Raw genomic sequence first — 16,617 nt, 5'->3', positions numbered from 1 at the left:
ATGTATTGGAGGATGACCATTGGGTGGCAACCATGCGTTCGGAGTTGGACTCCATTGACAAAAACGGTACTTGGGAGTTATGTGACTTACCCTCGGCAAGCGTGCTATTGGCACAAAATGGGTTTTCAAACTTAAGCGTAAGCCTGATGGTTCAGTTGATCGCCATAATATAAGGCTCGCTTGGTTGCCAAAGGGTATGCCAAACATGAGAGCATTGACTATGAGGAGACCTTTGCTCCCACTTCACGTATGACTACCATACGTACTGCTATTGCATTGGCTGTCCACAAGCAATGGCATGTACATCAGTTGGATGTTAAAACTGCTTTTTTGCATGGTGATTTGCAGGAGGAAGTTTATGTGTCTCAACCTCCTGGCTTTATTCAAAAAGGTATAGAAAATAAAGTATGTCGTTTACATAAAGCACTCTATGGTCTTAAACAGGCCCCTACTGCTTGGTACCACAAAATTCATACATACTTGACTGCCAAAGGGTTTCAGAATAGTTCAGTTGAGAGTACACTTTATGTACGCCACATTGGGAACAATGTTCTCATCCTTATTCTTTATGTGGATGACATGCTCGTCACTGGCCCTGAAGAGGGTGATATTTCAGCTTTTAAAGCTGATTTGCAGCATGCATTTGATGTCACAGACATGGGGCATTTACATTACTATTTGGGCATATAGTTTATACCTTTTGAGGGTGGTATCATGTTATCTCAGTGCAGATATGTTGAGCAGCTCCTTGAGCGTTTTCACATGACACATTGTAAACTTGTTTCTACTCCTATGGAACCAAGTCAAACTGTCACTTGAGCATGCTGGTGAGCCTTTTGATGTTGCCACCTATCAACAAGCTGTGGGATGCCTTATCAACTTATGCTCTACTCGTTTGGACATACAGTATGTTGTTTCCCAATTGAGCAGATTCATGCATTGACCGAGCACTAAGCATTGGCAAGCGTGTAAGTGTGTCTTTCACTATCTCAAAGGCACTGCAAACTTTGCCTTGTTTTATGGCAGTTCTTCTACACTATGCTTGCTTGCCTTGTTTTATGGCAAATCTTCTACACTATGCTTGCTTGCATTTACAGACAGTGATTGGGCAAGTTGCTATGACACGCGAGTGTCAACCAATGGTAACTCTTTTCTTCTTGGTGACTCATGCATCTCATGGCTCAGTAAGAAGCAGCCTACAGTGACCACTTCTAGTTGTGAAGCTGAATACAGGGCAGCCTTTACAGCTACTGTGGAATGTGTTTGGCTACGACGCCTTCTAGCCGATCTTGGTGTTGGACAGCAGTCTCCTACCACCATTTACACTGACCGTTAGAGTGCTTTGGCAGTTGCACGAAACCCAGTATTTTAAGCCTGCACAAAGCATATTGAGGTTCACTATCATTATGTTAGGGAAAGGCTCCATGTAGGAGAGATTGACTTGGCTTATGTGTCTACACATGCCAATATAGTAGATGGGTTTACACAGCCTCTTTTGAGGGAAAAGTTTGAAGCTTTCCGCGAAGCTTTAAGCTTGCAGCCTCTTCCAGGGTAGTTTGCTACACCCTGTCCCCGTTCACACCATTCACTTGAGGGGGGTTTGTTGGTCATGACCACTCCCAGCTAGTTCGGGTGTGAACACAACTTACTCAAGGGCACTTTTTTCCTGTGACACTGGACACAGGTTTTTTCCCCGTGTGAACACACTTATGTGTGTTGGGCACCTTGCCCTAGGCTACTTTATGTACTCACATTATACTTTCATTCCATTATTGAGTATATCTTTTCTAGCACTCTTGAGCTTCATATATTCTGCTCTCTCTTGCATTTGGGGTGTGTGTGTGTGTGTGTGTGTGTGTGTGTGTAATGCTAAGCAGTGGGTGTGTGGTGTGTGTGGCGGTGTGTGTGTGTGTGTGTGTGACCTGCTCGCCTGCTCCCTCGATCTGCTCGCCTGCTCCCTAGACTATCTGCTCGCCTGCTCTGGGTGAGTACGTGTGGTGAGGCGCCTCTTCCTGGACTGTGTCGGGCTCCTTCCTAGTCTGTTTTGGCCCTGCAGCTCTTCGCTCCCTTCTCTTGTTCCCAGTTGCGCTGTCTTATCATCATCAATCTGCTCTTCTTCCTGTCTTCTGCGACCTGCGTACGTGTATAGGACTGTCTGTGTGTGTGTGTGTCTGTGTGTGTGTGTGTGCGCGCACCTCCTACAGGTCACTGTTTTTTCCCTTCTGTGTAAGATAGTTTTCCATAGAGCTGTCCCCTTTTTCTGTTCTGTGCCCTCTGCTGAATCGAATAGTCTCGATGGCAGAAACAAGCAAGTTTTATATCAAGAGAGCTCTTTCTACTGAACCTAAAAGACAATTAAGGGAAACTCTGCCCCCCACAGCTCCTTCATCTGAAGATGCTTCCTATGTTTTTGATATGTTGAATGAGGATTTTCAACAAAGAAGAAGAGAATGGATACTACCTGCTCCGGAACTCACCTACAAGATGAAGTTGCCTTCTCTTGTGCATCCTCTGAAGAAGCTCTCTCAAACTGCAGTCATCATCTTTTTTCCAGGTAAAATACCCTCAGCTAATGATGTGGGACAATGGGTGAATTCTCTCCTAGGTGGATGCTATGTAGAAGGAGTCTATTTTGCCTCCAGAGGATTTTATGAAGTTCATCTCTTGGATGCATTGACAAAACAAAAGATGCTGGAAATGTCCCCTTTATTTTTTGGTCGTCAAATGGTGCACATCATGCCCTGGTCTCCTAATAAGGATTATCAGAATCTCATCAAACATCACTGCCCTGTATGGGTTGAAGTCGTTGATTTCCCAGATTACATGAGAATAGAGCTTCCAGGCTTAGCGATGACATTGGGACAAGTGATTTGTCCCCCTCGTCCCACAGGTAACAAAAATCGTTTTTGCATCTTATGGGATACTGATAGACCAACCCCCTCTTCTATTGCAGTTGAGATTGAGGGTGTTAATTTGGGAAAGAAATATTTCACTTTGAAATGGGGCATTTTTGCTGGAGCTTGTTTCTCTTGTCACAAGTTCGGGCATCTAGCTTCTGAGTGTCCCTCAATCCTTCATCCGCCTCCTCCAACTGCCATTCCTCCGCCATCTAATAAAGGAGGTCAAAAGACTTATGTGGAAAAGATTGAAGCTAAAGGAGCAAAGCCTTCACTTCCTACAGGGAACCAAGCCAATTTAGTCCAAAACAAGGATAAAGGAAAAAGCAAGCTAGTGGAAAATAATTCATCTTCTCACGAGGGTTGGCAGAATGCAAAGAAGACGGTGCCTCTCAAACAAAGACCTCTCCAATCTCGCAATTGGGATGCTTCTGCTCCATCTCCTGGTCAACCTTCTACCTCTTCGGACAGGCCCATCTCAAAGGCATGGGTCAATGCAGTTAAGAAGGGTATTCCACTTTATGAAGAAGATGATTTAGTCAGGGAATTGGATTTTGAGGGTCAGCAAGACCCTGTTGCAATGGCAGAGGCTTGATGCCTCCCTTTCTCTTTCAGGACTGTTCATCTCTTGTACATATTTTCATGCGTACTTCTCTTATATGTTTTTCTTATAATATACAGGGCCTCTGCAATCAGCATAAATGGAGGCTCCTATGGCATTATATAAACAATACTCATCCTGATGTTGTGTGTCTGCAAGAGCATAATCAGCATTCTTTTGCTGGCCAGCATGGGTTCTTTTCAGGCTATGATATATTTTATGCAGGATCTGGACAATTCTCTGGGCTGTGCATTTTAGCCAGGCATGATCTGCAGCCTTGTGTAGCATATAATGATCCTTGTGGCCGATGGATGATTATCCAATGCATGATCAATGGAGAGATTTTTGAAATAGGCTCCTTGTATGCCTCTCAAATTTCAGCTTCCAGAGCTCAAATGTGGGACTCCATTAACCAATATCCTTGGTCTTCAAATGCTCTACTTTGTGGTGATTTTAATAATTCCCCTCACTGGAAGGACAATACCACACATAAATCCCATATGATTCCCTCTGAAATCCAGCGATGGGAACATATGACTTCTTCTCTTCATACTGCAGATTTATGGACAGCAACTCACCCTTCGGTTTTGGGATTCACATATCATCATAATGCTTTTACAGAATATTGGGCCAGGCTTGATAGATGGTATCTTATTCATGCTCAGCAATATGATGATTATACATGTCAAATGTGGACTGATTATTCTCAACAACTATCTGATCATACTCCACTTTGGCTCAACCTTTCTTTTGGTATGCCTCTGGATGACATTCAGCTCTCTTTAGTCAGACATTTGCAGGTTAATCAATTATATCTTTCTCATGAAAAATTCCAGCAAATGATCAGATTGGCTTGTAAGCCATTGTTATCTCATGCTCAGGAGGATCTGGATTTTGCTTGGAACTCTTTTGTACATCGTATTCAAAATGTCATTAAGGAATATGGAAGATGGTACATGGCAGAAACCAGACAGCATATCCAGTGGGCAAAATCATACAAGCAGTCCTTGGTACAGATTAGCCATCAAAGGTCTCTTTCTGCTTCTGAACAGAATTCATTGTCTTGTGCTTCTTCCATAATTGATGCTAATGATAAACGCAAGCTTTCCAAATGGCAGACAAGGGCTAGAGTTAAACCTATGTTAGATAAGGGCTGCTCCTCGAAATCTTTCTTTCGAAACTTACACACGTACAGACAAAGTCAATCTATCATGAGAGTCAGGAAATCGGATGGTCTTTGGACCCAGACTTTATCTCAGTTAGAAAAACAATGTCTGGATCATTTTCGGCTTCTTTTTTCTCTACCATCTTCTTCTACATCTCAGGCTGCATTGGCTCGGAGCAGATCTATTGAGCTTGTTTCTCCTATTGTTTCTGTGCAAAAAGCTTCAATGCTGGAAATGTCCTTTTCGGATACAGAATTGGATGAAGCCCTCAAGCATTTGGGTAAACATAAATCCCCAGGTTGGGATGGTTTGACGGTTGAATTTTTTGTAGCCTTCTAGGCTGAATTGAAGGGTCCAATCTTGAAGCTCGTTAATGTAGCCTGGCAGCATCAACATCTTCCCTCAGCTTGGAAGCATGGTCTGGTTAAGCTTCTTCCCAAAAAACCCCTGTGTGAGACAATGGATGATTGGAGGCCTATCACTTTGATGCCTGTTATATATAAACTTATTGCTAAAATGTTGGTACACCGGATAAAGGATATCCTTCATGATGGACTTCATCCCAGGCAATATGGTTTTGTTCCAAGAAGGCATATACATGATAATATCTCCAATACTCTCATTGCAATGGAATATGCAAAATACTCTGCTCAAGATGTCTTGGTCATGCAGGTGGATGTGGCAAAGGCATTTGATACGGTGCAGTGGGATTATGTTTCTCAAATCATGTCTAAACTTGGTTTTGGGCCAAAGCTAGTTAATGTCATATATTGGCTTTACTCAGATTCCACTGCTCAATGCTTTATAGGGAAACATTTGTCTGAGTCTTGGACTCTAGAACGATCAGTTCGACAGGGATGTCCTCTCAGTGCTCTGTTCTATGCTATTGCTTCGCATCCTTTGCTTCTTTACATGGATCATCTGGTTGATACTAGACAGTTAGAGGGGCTTCAGATTTCTGGTTCACGGCCTTTCATTGCACAGGCTTATGCAGATGATTCATTCTTCATGCCAAAGAACAGTCCTTTGGAGCTTCGTCTATTGATGGATACTCTTTCAGATTTTGGGTTGGCAGCTGGTTTAAAAATTAATTTTCAGAAATCAAAACTCTTACCTCTCAAGCATTGTGACTGGCATGCTATCCTGTGGCCCGGCCAGATTATTTATCCGGAAAGCATAGTAAGACACTTGGGCTATCCCATTGGCTGGAAAATCAGAAATAAGCAACAAATATCTTGGGTGCTAAACAAAATTAAGGACAAATTAGAATATTGGAAGATCTCCACTTGGCCATTACATGTACGGCTTCGAATTGTTCAGTCCATTGTTCTGGCTTATGTCTCAAGCCATGGAGATCTTTTGGAAAACTAATCTTCATAAAAAAGCTTTAAGGTTGCTCAGAATGGACCTGCTTTGCTCGCCAAAAATGCATGGTGGTTTGAATATTATAAACATCAAATTTCATGTGCTGGCAAGAAAGATCACTATGCTCAAAACCTTTTTTCAACAAGAGCAGCCTTGGTCTATCATGTTGGCAATTTTGTGTGGTCGGATGCGCACAAATGCTTATGGTCGTTGGTTGGTTGATCCATCGGAAGTAGTGCTTGGCAAATTTCAAGGTAAAATCCCTGGTTGTCCATTTTCTACTTCCTTGATTCAGGATTGGAAGAAAGTGCTCTCTCGCATCAAATGGTCTCCCCATCTTGCTTCTATAGCTTCCTCGCTTTGAATGGAAAGCATACATTGGAGTGCTGTTTTTTACTCTCCCCTTGCTGTACAACAACCAATCAGAGCTTACAATCTTATGAAATTGGGCATCCGGTTCATTGACGACGTAGTGGATACTACAGGGCAAATTCTTTCTTTTCCGACAGCATGCCAACAATACAATCTTGGGATGCATCATAGATCTATATGGAAAGCTATTGCAGATCTCTTACACCCTTTCATTCCGATTCCAACATTGGATGTAAGAGACAGGCTTCAAGATTGGCATCTTCACTCTTCAAGTTCAAGATTATCCTCTCAATCTTTGCATCTATTGACTTCTATACAGGCTTATCGATTGATATTACCTCCTCCATGGATTGCTCAGCATGCTAATTCTCTTTGGCATCTGGATAAGTCTTTAGCTTGGTGGAAAGCAAAACTAACATTGATATGGAAGTTGAAAATGCCATTGAAACAGAGACTCTTTCTCTGGAGATGCATTGTCGGTATTTTTCCAGTGGGAGTGAAATTGGCTCAAAGAAGGATTGCCTCTCCTATTTGTCCAAGATGTCATCATACTACTGAGAGTGCTCCGCATTTATTGTGGTCTTGTGCATATTCCAGAAATCTTCTAGACAAGATCTCCTATTTTTTATCTCTCAGATTTCCTGCACACAGGTTCTACAAGTTTTTCTGGATGTTTGGCACCTTATCAGCTTCTTTGTCACAGTATTCTCTTTTCTTCCATTGGATCATATACTGGGCCTTATGGACCCTCTGGCTACAACGAAATCATATATATCTGAATTCACCCCTTCAGCACCCTTATGAGTTCTTCCGAGCCTCGTTGCGGCAGTCCTTATATGATGCCGTGCATGAGGGAGATTTGGATGTTTCTTGTGTTCAGCTTTTCTTTTACTGTTTCTGATGGATAGGGCATAGGCTCTTTTCTTAAGCACTGCCTTGATCTTGCATAGAACTTTTTTACTGCTGTTTTTAAGTTCTAGGGTTTAGACATCCTCCTGATGTCAAACCCTTCTGTACATTTATGATATAATGCAATTTCAACTGGTTTTACAAAAAAAAAAAAGTGTGTGTGTGTGTGTGTGTGTGTGTGTGTGTGTGTGCAAGCTTCTTCCCTCATACCCAACAAGAATATCCTATCCATCATACGATTGAATGTGGCTGGCGCATTAGTGAGACCAAAAGGCATCACCAAAAATTCATACAATCCAAAAGCTATCTTGAATGCAGTTTTGTGGACATCCTGTGGCACCACTCGTATCTGGTGATAACCACTCTTCAAATCAATACGGCTGAAACAAGCCGAGCCATCAAGCTTATCCAAAATGTTATCAATACGTGGGATTGGAAATCTATTCTTGATGGTGAGCTTATTTAGAGCTCTATAATCCACACACATGCGGAATGACCCATCTTTCTTTTGAACAAGAAGCACAAGAGAGCAATAAGGTGCGGAACTTGGCTAAACCTAACCTTTCTCCAAAAGCTCATTAACCTGCTTCATGATCTCTTCTTGTTGTGCGGCACTCACACGATATGCAGGTTTGTTAGGTGGACAACTACCTAGCACAAGATCTATGCGATGATCCTTGGGCCTTTGAGGAGGTAGTTCACCATGCAATGCATCAGCAAAACAATCTTTGTATGCATGAAGAAAACTCAGCCTATCCTGAGTCAAAACATCCACATTTTCATGACTTGGTTCAATGCTATCACGAACAAAAACCAAGTACACAGAAAGACTCTTTTTCATTGCTTTATTAGTCTGGATGTGAGATACAACTGGGATAGAATCCCCTTCCTTGCCAGCATCAATAACATGCATGCGGCCTCTATGCATAAAGGAAATCATGTTTGTCTTCTTGTACTCTTTGCGGGGCTCAAGCCTATGATGCCATGGCTTGCCAAGCAATACATCGCATCCATTAAGTGGGACAACCAAGAAATGCTCATGATCAAGATAACCCTGAATATGTATGCATAACTTCCCAATAAGTGGGGTAACCTGCAGCTCTTTACCAACAAAGGCAGCTTCTGCTTCAATTTGAGGCCCCATGTCCTCAACCTCTATACCCAAGGCGTCTGCCATTTGGGTGGAGATGCAATTATCTGTTGCACAATCATCAAACATAAATAGAGCGAGCTGATCCTTGATTTGACCCCATGATTTGCATACCATCCTCTCTTTTCCATCATGCTTTGTGTTTCCCTGCACATCGGGAACTGCATGCACATTTGCCTTGGGTTGCTTGCCATCATGCTTTGGTTTGCCGTTGGGGCATTGTCTAAACATATGCTCTTTACTGTCACAAGAAAAGCATTTCCCCTCCTTTGCATATTGCTTCCTTTGCTCGGGGGTCAAGGCAAATTTGTTCTTCTTTGGCCCATGATCCTTGGATGAGGTATTTTCAGCTTTACCTCGTTTCTGGACATCCCGAAAGCTCTTTTTACGTGGCTGTCACCCTTTTTGCAGGTTTGGAACAGCCTTCTCTTTGCCCTTGGAACCACGTTGATGTTGCTTGATTTTGAGCACCAATTGCTTCGTAGCAAGAGCAGATGCTATAAGCTGCTAAAGAGTGTGTTTCGGGTGCAATTCAATGCCCGAACGATAGGCTGGTTGCAACCCGGAACGAAACTTTCTTTTCTTTTCATCCTCAGAGAGTTGCATGAAAGGAGTAACCTCGAGCAAAACTTTCAAAATTTGCTCGCATACTCATTATCCTTTTGATCAAGTCTATCCCACTTTAATGTGAGTGTATGCTCTGCATTTGGTGGCAAAAATTGGGCATAAAATCTATCCTTAAACTCTTTCCAAGTGCAAATGGGGTCTTTGGTGGTCTTTTCAGTGATCCACCAATGGGCAGCTCTCCCCTTCAAAAACATGCTTGCATGACGGATCTTGGACTTCTCAGTGAAGTCCTCTTCACTAAAAGCAATATCAAACTGGGCCACAAAAGCAAGCACCTTACAAGCATCAAACTCCCCATGACAGGCATCAAATTTCACTGATTTGTCCCCGGCTTTGAACTCCTTGAGCTTTTTGGCATGAGGGTCAAGCTCTTGCCTCCTTCTCTTGCCCCTGTCCAACGGGGCAGCTCTCTCTGCATGAGCTTGATGGGCAATGATAGGTGTTCCACTAGCCAAAGTGACGTGGGTCTTTGATTCTTGTGGAACTGCACGTGACCTCGCTGAAAGATGCCTTGTCTCGCCATACCCCACGAGACAACTCAATAGGCAAGGTCTTTTGGCTTGCATGTTGACCACTGTTCCCATGATGTACATACCTAGAATCCAAATGGCTTTCAGCATGCATAAATCTGTTTCCTCCTGTGCCATGAGGAGTGGATGCATGGCGAGAGGTGACCGATACTTCTTCTTTATGCAAATATAATCTCAACCTTTGAGAGGCTGGGTCTCTATGCTGCAAACGGGGTGGATTCTTGAACATAAGCTGTCCATCCTCTCCCTCTTTAAGGTCAACCTTGCGGATAAGATAAGAGAGTGCCAACTCCCTTGGCTTCTTCCCCACTTCTCGAGCCATAGACTCAAAAGTCATGTCTACCATAGCATCAGATTTCTTGGCTTCTATGACACTTTGTACATGGGGGTCTTCATGCAAGAATTCCAGCTCTTGCTCTTTTGCTTGCAAGAGCCTCTTCATGTGCTCCAACTCAGCGCTCAATGCATTGGGCTCTTCCTCGTGCATGGGTTCTTTACCACATGATGGCTATTCCATGTATGCACTGTCATAGACTCTCTCAAGAGGCTTATGCCTTCCATGCAAGGCATCGGAATCCCCTGAAGCACTTGATTGGCCCCTCGAATTCGGCACTTCCAATGGGTTGCCCTGGTTGTCCATTGAATTACGTGTTCGTGCTTGCTTCCGATCTCAAAACTCCCTGTCTCCTCTTGAGAAAGAGAGACGACCGGGTTCTGATACCAATGTGACCGCTCCCTACAGAAGGCCTACATATCGGAAGACAATATACACATATTTAGAACACTTAATTTAATTGTTATTAAAACAATGAAAACAACATTAGCAACACAAATACTGGAAATACTAAAAATACAAATGACACTAGTACTGGGGCCGGAAAGGGCTCCCCCCCTCAATACTTTTTGTATTTCTTGGAGTATTTACTATTTATATTTATACAAGTGTCACGGGCCTGACAGGCCAGATTTCTCCACAAGGGAGTGAAAACAACGAAATAAAACTGGTTCAAGTCGATGAAGAGGTGTTGGTAGGAGTAGCCCCAAATCACAGGCTCATTCCCACCTTCACTGGGTGTACACTTGCCTTTCACTGGTCTTCCGGAACCGTGCACAAACAGGCATGCCCATACTAACGCAGGCAACAGTGACACCCCTTAGGGAACGTTTCCCGGTTCTCCTAATAAACTTTGTACTTGGTTTTTCCTCATACCCTCTTGACCTTCACTGGCTCCTCTATAAATGAGGGCGCGGTCAGGGCAGTCATGGGAGAAACCTCTTTCCAATGATCCTCCAGAGTGTATGCAACTGGAGAAGAATTTACCTACACAAAGCTTGGAATAACAACATTTAACTTGAATTATTATCTGAATTTGAGATAAAATATTGAAATAAATACCTGGCATGGATTTTAATTCAAATCTCAATAGTGAAGACTATTTCCCTTGTATTGTACTCCAAAATGGAAGTTTCAACAAAACAACCAGTAGGTACACAAGACAGGTACAACAGGTACTTATGGGCAACCTGCAAGTACAGCAGATACTGTCAAGTACACGTGGGCAGCCAATAGGTACAGCAGGTGGTACTGTTAGGTATACGTGGGCAGCCAGCAGATACTGAAGATGGTACAGCAAGTACACACAAGTACATGTAGGCAGCCAGCAGTTCGCAGGTACAGCAAGGCAGTCAGCTCTGTTTGCAAGTACACCAGCTCCTTGGCAGGTACAACAGGGGCAGATAGGCGAGTACAGCCAGGTACAACTGGGCAGCAGATAGGCAGGTACTGCAGGTGGTACAGCAAGGGCAACACACAAGTGAGTCCTTCCACGCGTGGAGGAGACGTGTAGGGGCAAATTCAGCAGGCGTGGAGGAGGCGGCGGGTAGTTGCCCTGAAGATCGCAAGTTTTCCACCAACCCACACGTGGGAATTTCCATGCAAGCCTTTTTTAAAAAGGTTATAAAACCTTAGTTCATTTTATTACTTTGGGTCCTCCCCTCATAAGCATACGCAAGTATCCAGCTCCTATTTAAATTGAGTTTGAATACAATACCTTATAAATATTAAGGTTCACTCAAGTTTATGGGTTTTACCATTTTAAAAGGCCAAATAAAAAATACTTATCACCTATTCACACCCCACACCACCAAGTCAACAAACAGCATTCCACGGTACACTAAGGGCATCCCTGTCCACCAGTGTACTGGCACAGCATAACAGGCAGGCACACGCAAACAAGTCATGCAAAAACAAATTTATGCATGCAGGCATAAATGCATGTATACAAATAATGGACGAAATCTTCCTTCCATGAAACTTGTACAAGAAGTTCCTAAGAAGTTCCTGTTCGGCACAAAACTGGCGCGACAAATATAAATAAATATATCCTGGTCTTCCTATGGAGTGACAGTCCCATAGGTAAGATACCATAGTGGCCATACACGGGTGGCACCAACAGGCTCCCGTCCATACAGCACGAAGAAAATCTCACACGGGTGGCACGAAATTGGTTCCCGTCCATGTGACGCAGCACTGGTCGCACACAGGTGGCATTGATCTGGCTCCCGTCCATGTGACACCATAAAATTGGTCCTTTCACATGGGACACTGGCCTGGCCCCATGTGAACATGGCACAAATCTGGCCACTCTATGGAGTGACAGTCCCATAGAAGTGGCTCCAAAAATGGAGATGGACCAAATGGTGACACCTCCTTTGTAGTTTACTTGCTTTTGAGCTTTTTTCCAAAAAACTAATGTGCTGTTTAGTTTTATTTTTTAAAAAACCCATGTGCTTTATTAACTTATAGATTCCCCTCCCCTTTTTAGAAAAAAACTATCAACTATTTTAATGAAAAAAAAACCCATCTGCTTAACGATATGCTGCTTTTCCCCCAAAAAAACTGCCGGCCTGTTTGTATTCCTGCCTGCACATGCTTTTTCCTTGATGGTGCATGCTAATATGCAGGTTATATTCTGCACTTTCAGTGTGCTGCCCCCGTTTTCTTGCACATCCTTCCTGCTGGCTGCCCGTCATGCCTGGCTGCCTCCTTTAGGCGCCTGCAGACTGGTTGCCCACGGTCGGTGATGCCCAGAGTTGGCTGACTGCGCTTGTCTAGTTGGCTGGCCTGGCCGCCTACTGCACAGGACAGCCGCCTAGGGCTGGCTGCCCCCTTGGCTGGCCTTCAAGGCTTAGCCACCTTGCCTCTTTTGCCGGCCAACACCCACAGCTGCTTCAGGCCTACAAGGTACTCACCACAGTCCCACACACATACAACATTGCTCTTCTTTCATCCCCTTTGACACACAATTACGTATGCAATCCTTGACGCCAACAAAAAAACCTTGTACAACTTCAATAGAGCAATCGCTTTGATAGACAGAGAAAACGGAGTGAGAAATACCTAGGAACTCCAACATCTACGATGCCTAGACACGCATACCTCTTCACCCTCTACGTTAGGGTGGCTCTCATACCAACTGTGAAGTCCTTCCCAAAATCTGCCCTAAACAAAGCTGAAAACCAAGGTTAGTCCTAAACCAAATCACAAGGTAACAGGCTAGCTCACCTCCCAACTGCGACGGCATCCACTAATGCACAATCCTATAGGTCTGTGTCTAACTCTGGTGTCCCATACCACCCAAACCTGCCCGTAGGCCTTCGACATGCCAACCTACATAGCTGCCATGTGTGGGTCTACTCTCCTGGTCCAAGCCAGACCTTCAGTGGTGCATCTGCACACAGCTGTCTCACAATAAACCAAGCTCACTTATATAGTGTGATAACTATGCCATAAATAGCTAAGTTGCTATAATAGGCCATTAAACTTGTTTTATCAATCCAAGAAACCTAGCCAAGTATCAACCTGTGAATCCCTAATCCCAGGCTCCCTAACCCCACTAGATTAGAACCCTAATCTGTAGAGTAGTGTCCAAGTACATAACAATTGGGAGTCAGAAATCACTCACGACTGCCATATTGTTGGAAAGCCACAACGAGAGAGAGAGAGAGAGAGAGAGAGAGAGAGAGAGAGAGAGGGTTTCAGCTCATAGACACACAGAGAGATGGACATAGACAGAGAGCACAGATTTGTTAGTGAGAATTGGTGGAGGTGACGGAGTCAACCATCCACATATCCATCCATAATAATAATAAGAAAGTACAAAGCAATAGATAGTGTCCTTTCACATTGGGTATCCCAGGGAAAAAAACAAATGGGAAAAAGTGTCCTTGGTTAGGTCCTGTTCACATGTAGCACTACCATAAGTGTGCATTAGCCACAACAAGAGAGAGAGAGAGAGAGAGTGTGGTTTCAACACAAAGAGATGGAGATAGACAGAGTACGCAGATTTGTGAGAGTGAGAATTGGTGGAGGTGATGGAGTCAACCATCCATAATAATAATATATGAAAGTACAAAGCAATAGATAGAGTGTCCTTTCACATTGGATATCCAAGGGGAAAAACCACATGGGAAAAAGTGCTCTTGGTTAGGTCTTGTTTATACATACCACTAGTATAAGTGTGCATTTGCCTTCAAATCCCCCCTCTAGTGTAAGTGTTAACTTGTACAAGGTAGCATATCACTCACTGTATGAGAGCAAGCCTAAAGATTTTCAGAAAGCTTCAAACTTCTCTCTAGGCAAATAGATTTACAACATTATCTTGTGTAGGGCAGTAAGATAAACCAGTCTCCCCCGCAGTAATGTCCTCAGTGAGAATAGTAATGGGTGTCTGTTGACACTCAGGAAGATCAGCCAGCCTCATATGATGATTGTCTCCTTCCTCTCTCTCTCTCTCTCTTCATTGTCTGCTTGTTTTTTCCTCTTTTTATCATATGCATTCACACACACAATATGGACACACACTCTCTCTCCACTCTCTGCATGTCTCTCTCCCTCTCTCTCCATTCTCTACATGTGTTATTTCATATCTCTTCATATGCATTTTGTCTCTCTCCCTCTCCAAATGAACCTACAAAAATATATGGTTTATGGTTTTCATTGTCTACTTCTACTTATTGTAATGTTGACATGTTAAGCTCTCTCTCCTTGGTGTGCATTTCATTTTTTGTTCTCTCACAGATACTGTCGTCCCTAACAACAAGCAATAGTTTTCTATTTTCATGGAGGTTAAAAAGGCTCCAAGGTGAAGTGTAGAATGGAAGGTGAAGACTTTCATTAAGAGATGATGATTTTGCATTAGAAGGTGTATCAAGAGTCTTCCCTCAATAGTGAAACCCAAGGGTTTTCCTATGATACCACAAGGAGATGAATTGCTATTGATTCTTGTCTCTCTCTCTCTCTCTCCATTGCCTACAAAATATATGGTACATGGTTTTCATTGTCTACTTCTACTTATTGTAATGGTGACATGTTCAGCTTAATAGGTAAGGACCTACATAGCTCACAGATATTGTCGTCCCTAACAACAAACAGTAGTTGTCTGTTTTCATGGAGGTTAAAAAAGGCTCCAAGGTGAAGTGTAGAATGGTCGGTGTAGACTTGCATCAATAGATGATGACTTTGCATTACAAGGTGTATCAAGAGCCTCCCATCAATAGTGAATTAGCATTGAGCTTTTCTCGAGAGTTTTCCTATCATAGTACAAGGGATGATGGGTTACGGGTGGTTAGTTATCAACAACAGTTATGGGTGCCAATATAAATGGTGGTACACCATGGAAAAGGTATATCATAAAGCACTGGTATATGTGCTAGTATGTGCACCGGTAACTAGGGAAAAAAAAGTTCATACTTTTTTACAGACCTAAACAATATTGAAGTATGGTCATATTTATAGTCAAAATTAACATATTTAGCGTTTTGAGCTCATCTATGATTTTAAAAATGTGTAATTCAATGTAGAAAATAAAAATATCTCTAGATTCTAATTCTTCTTGTACTTTGGAGGATCAAGACCGTCAATGATGGGATAGTGGTGAAACCTTGTAGCGTATGATAAATAGTAACTTTTTTCACTTTTATAAAGTTTCAAGGATATTGGATGTGTTTATAATATATGGGCATTTAATTATATATCACTCTACCTGCATTTACACAACTTTGGAAGTACTTCTTTAGTAGCAGCCACTTTATACTTCTCTCTACACATATTGTGTTAATTCTTAGAGCTATTAATCAAGAAAATATTGAAATTTAATATTTACAAACTCATAGATCATCATGTATTCTGCCAATTTATAGATTTGGGCCTCCCATGAGCTAAAATGGCAAGAGAAGGCTACAATGACAAGTGGAGAGCCACACAATAGCTGGAGTGACAAGTGTGAGGCCACTTGTCTCACTTTGATCCACTTTATAACAAGTGTCAGGCCACTTGTCTCACTTTGGTCCACTTTCTTGCCACATGTCCCAATCTAAGAGATGGGTCCTTCCATAATCTTTACCTCTAAAAATATCCCAACTGGTACATTCTGTCATAGGCACTTTGCCAACTCTTGGTATTTGCTCAATTCCAGATGTAATGACGCGAACAGAATTTCCATCGGAGTCGGGCCAAAAATAGCAACTCTCCTAAATTTCAGGAGTGTGGTCCTTTGTATTCTAGGATAATCCCCCATTCCCAAAGCTTGTACTTTCCAAATATTTAGGCATCCTGGAGTCCACGAGACCCCTTTCATATTGGGAAATGTCCAGGCTAGTGACACCTCCCCCCCTTTGCTTTTGCGCTACCCTGCCCCCCTTTGTTTTTGCTGCCCTGCCGTGCTTCCCTCCCTTCCTCTGCACCTGCCCCAGTCCGCTTGCTGCCTCCCATTCCCCTCTCTTCTCTGCCTCGCTCCCCCTTCTTTTCCGCCCCTCTTCGCTCTTCTCTCCCCCCCCCCCCCTTTTTTCTGAAGCGGATCTTTAGATCCTCGCCATGACTGTTGTATCATTAGAGGCCTCCACCCTCGTTTGAAAAATTGTTGGTAGCCGCCTTGCGTGCAGACAACTCAGAGATCTTTTACAGGCGAGCCTCATTGGTGAGCCTGCAAAGATCACAGAC

At 43.1% G+C, this 16,617-nt stretch overlaps 1 protein-coding gene across 2 annotated transcripts in view; it reads right to left on the bottom strand.

Moving 5' to 3' along the window:
- LOC147642393 (uncharacterized) overlaps positions 1 to 16,617 on the bottom strand; it is a 153,144-nt gene that overhangs the window by 20,828 nt on the left and 115,699 nt on the right. Inside the window, exon 7 of one of the 2 annotated variants that reach the window (XM_086805928.1) lies at positions 14,237 to 14,347. The exons of the other annotated variant lie outside the window; for it this stretch is intronic. Within the exon in view, the coding sequence (XP_086662054.1) occupies positions 14,252 to 14,347 (96 nt within the window). The 3' untranslated portion in view covers positions 14,237 to 14,251. Of the gene's footprint in view, positions 1 to 14,236; positions 14,348 to 16,617 lie in introns of those variants that run through there. 2 annotated transcript variants of the gene reach the window in all.

Source organism: Cibotium barometz, chromosome 1 (assembly GCF_041138505.1).
Source record: "Cibotium barometz isolate CiBa-2024 chromosome 1, ASM4113850v1, whole genome shotgun sequence".
NCBI lineage: Eukaryota > Viridiplantae > Streptophyta > Polypodiopsida > Cyatheales > Cibotiaceae > Cibotium > Cibotium barometz.
This window is presented reverse-complemented; position numbering and strand designations above follow the sequence as displayed.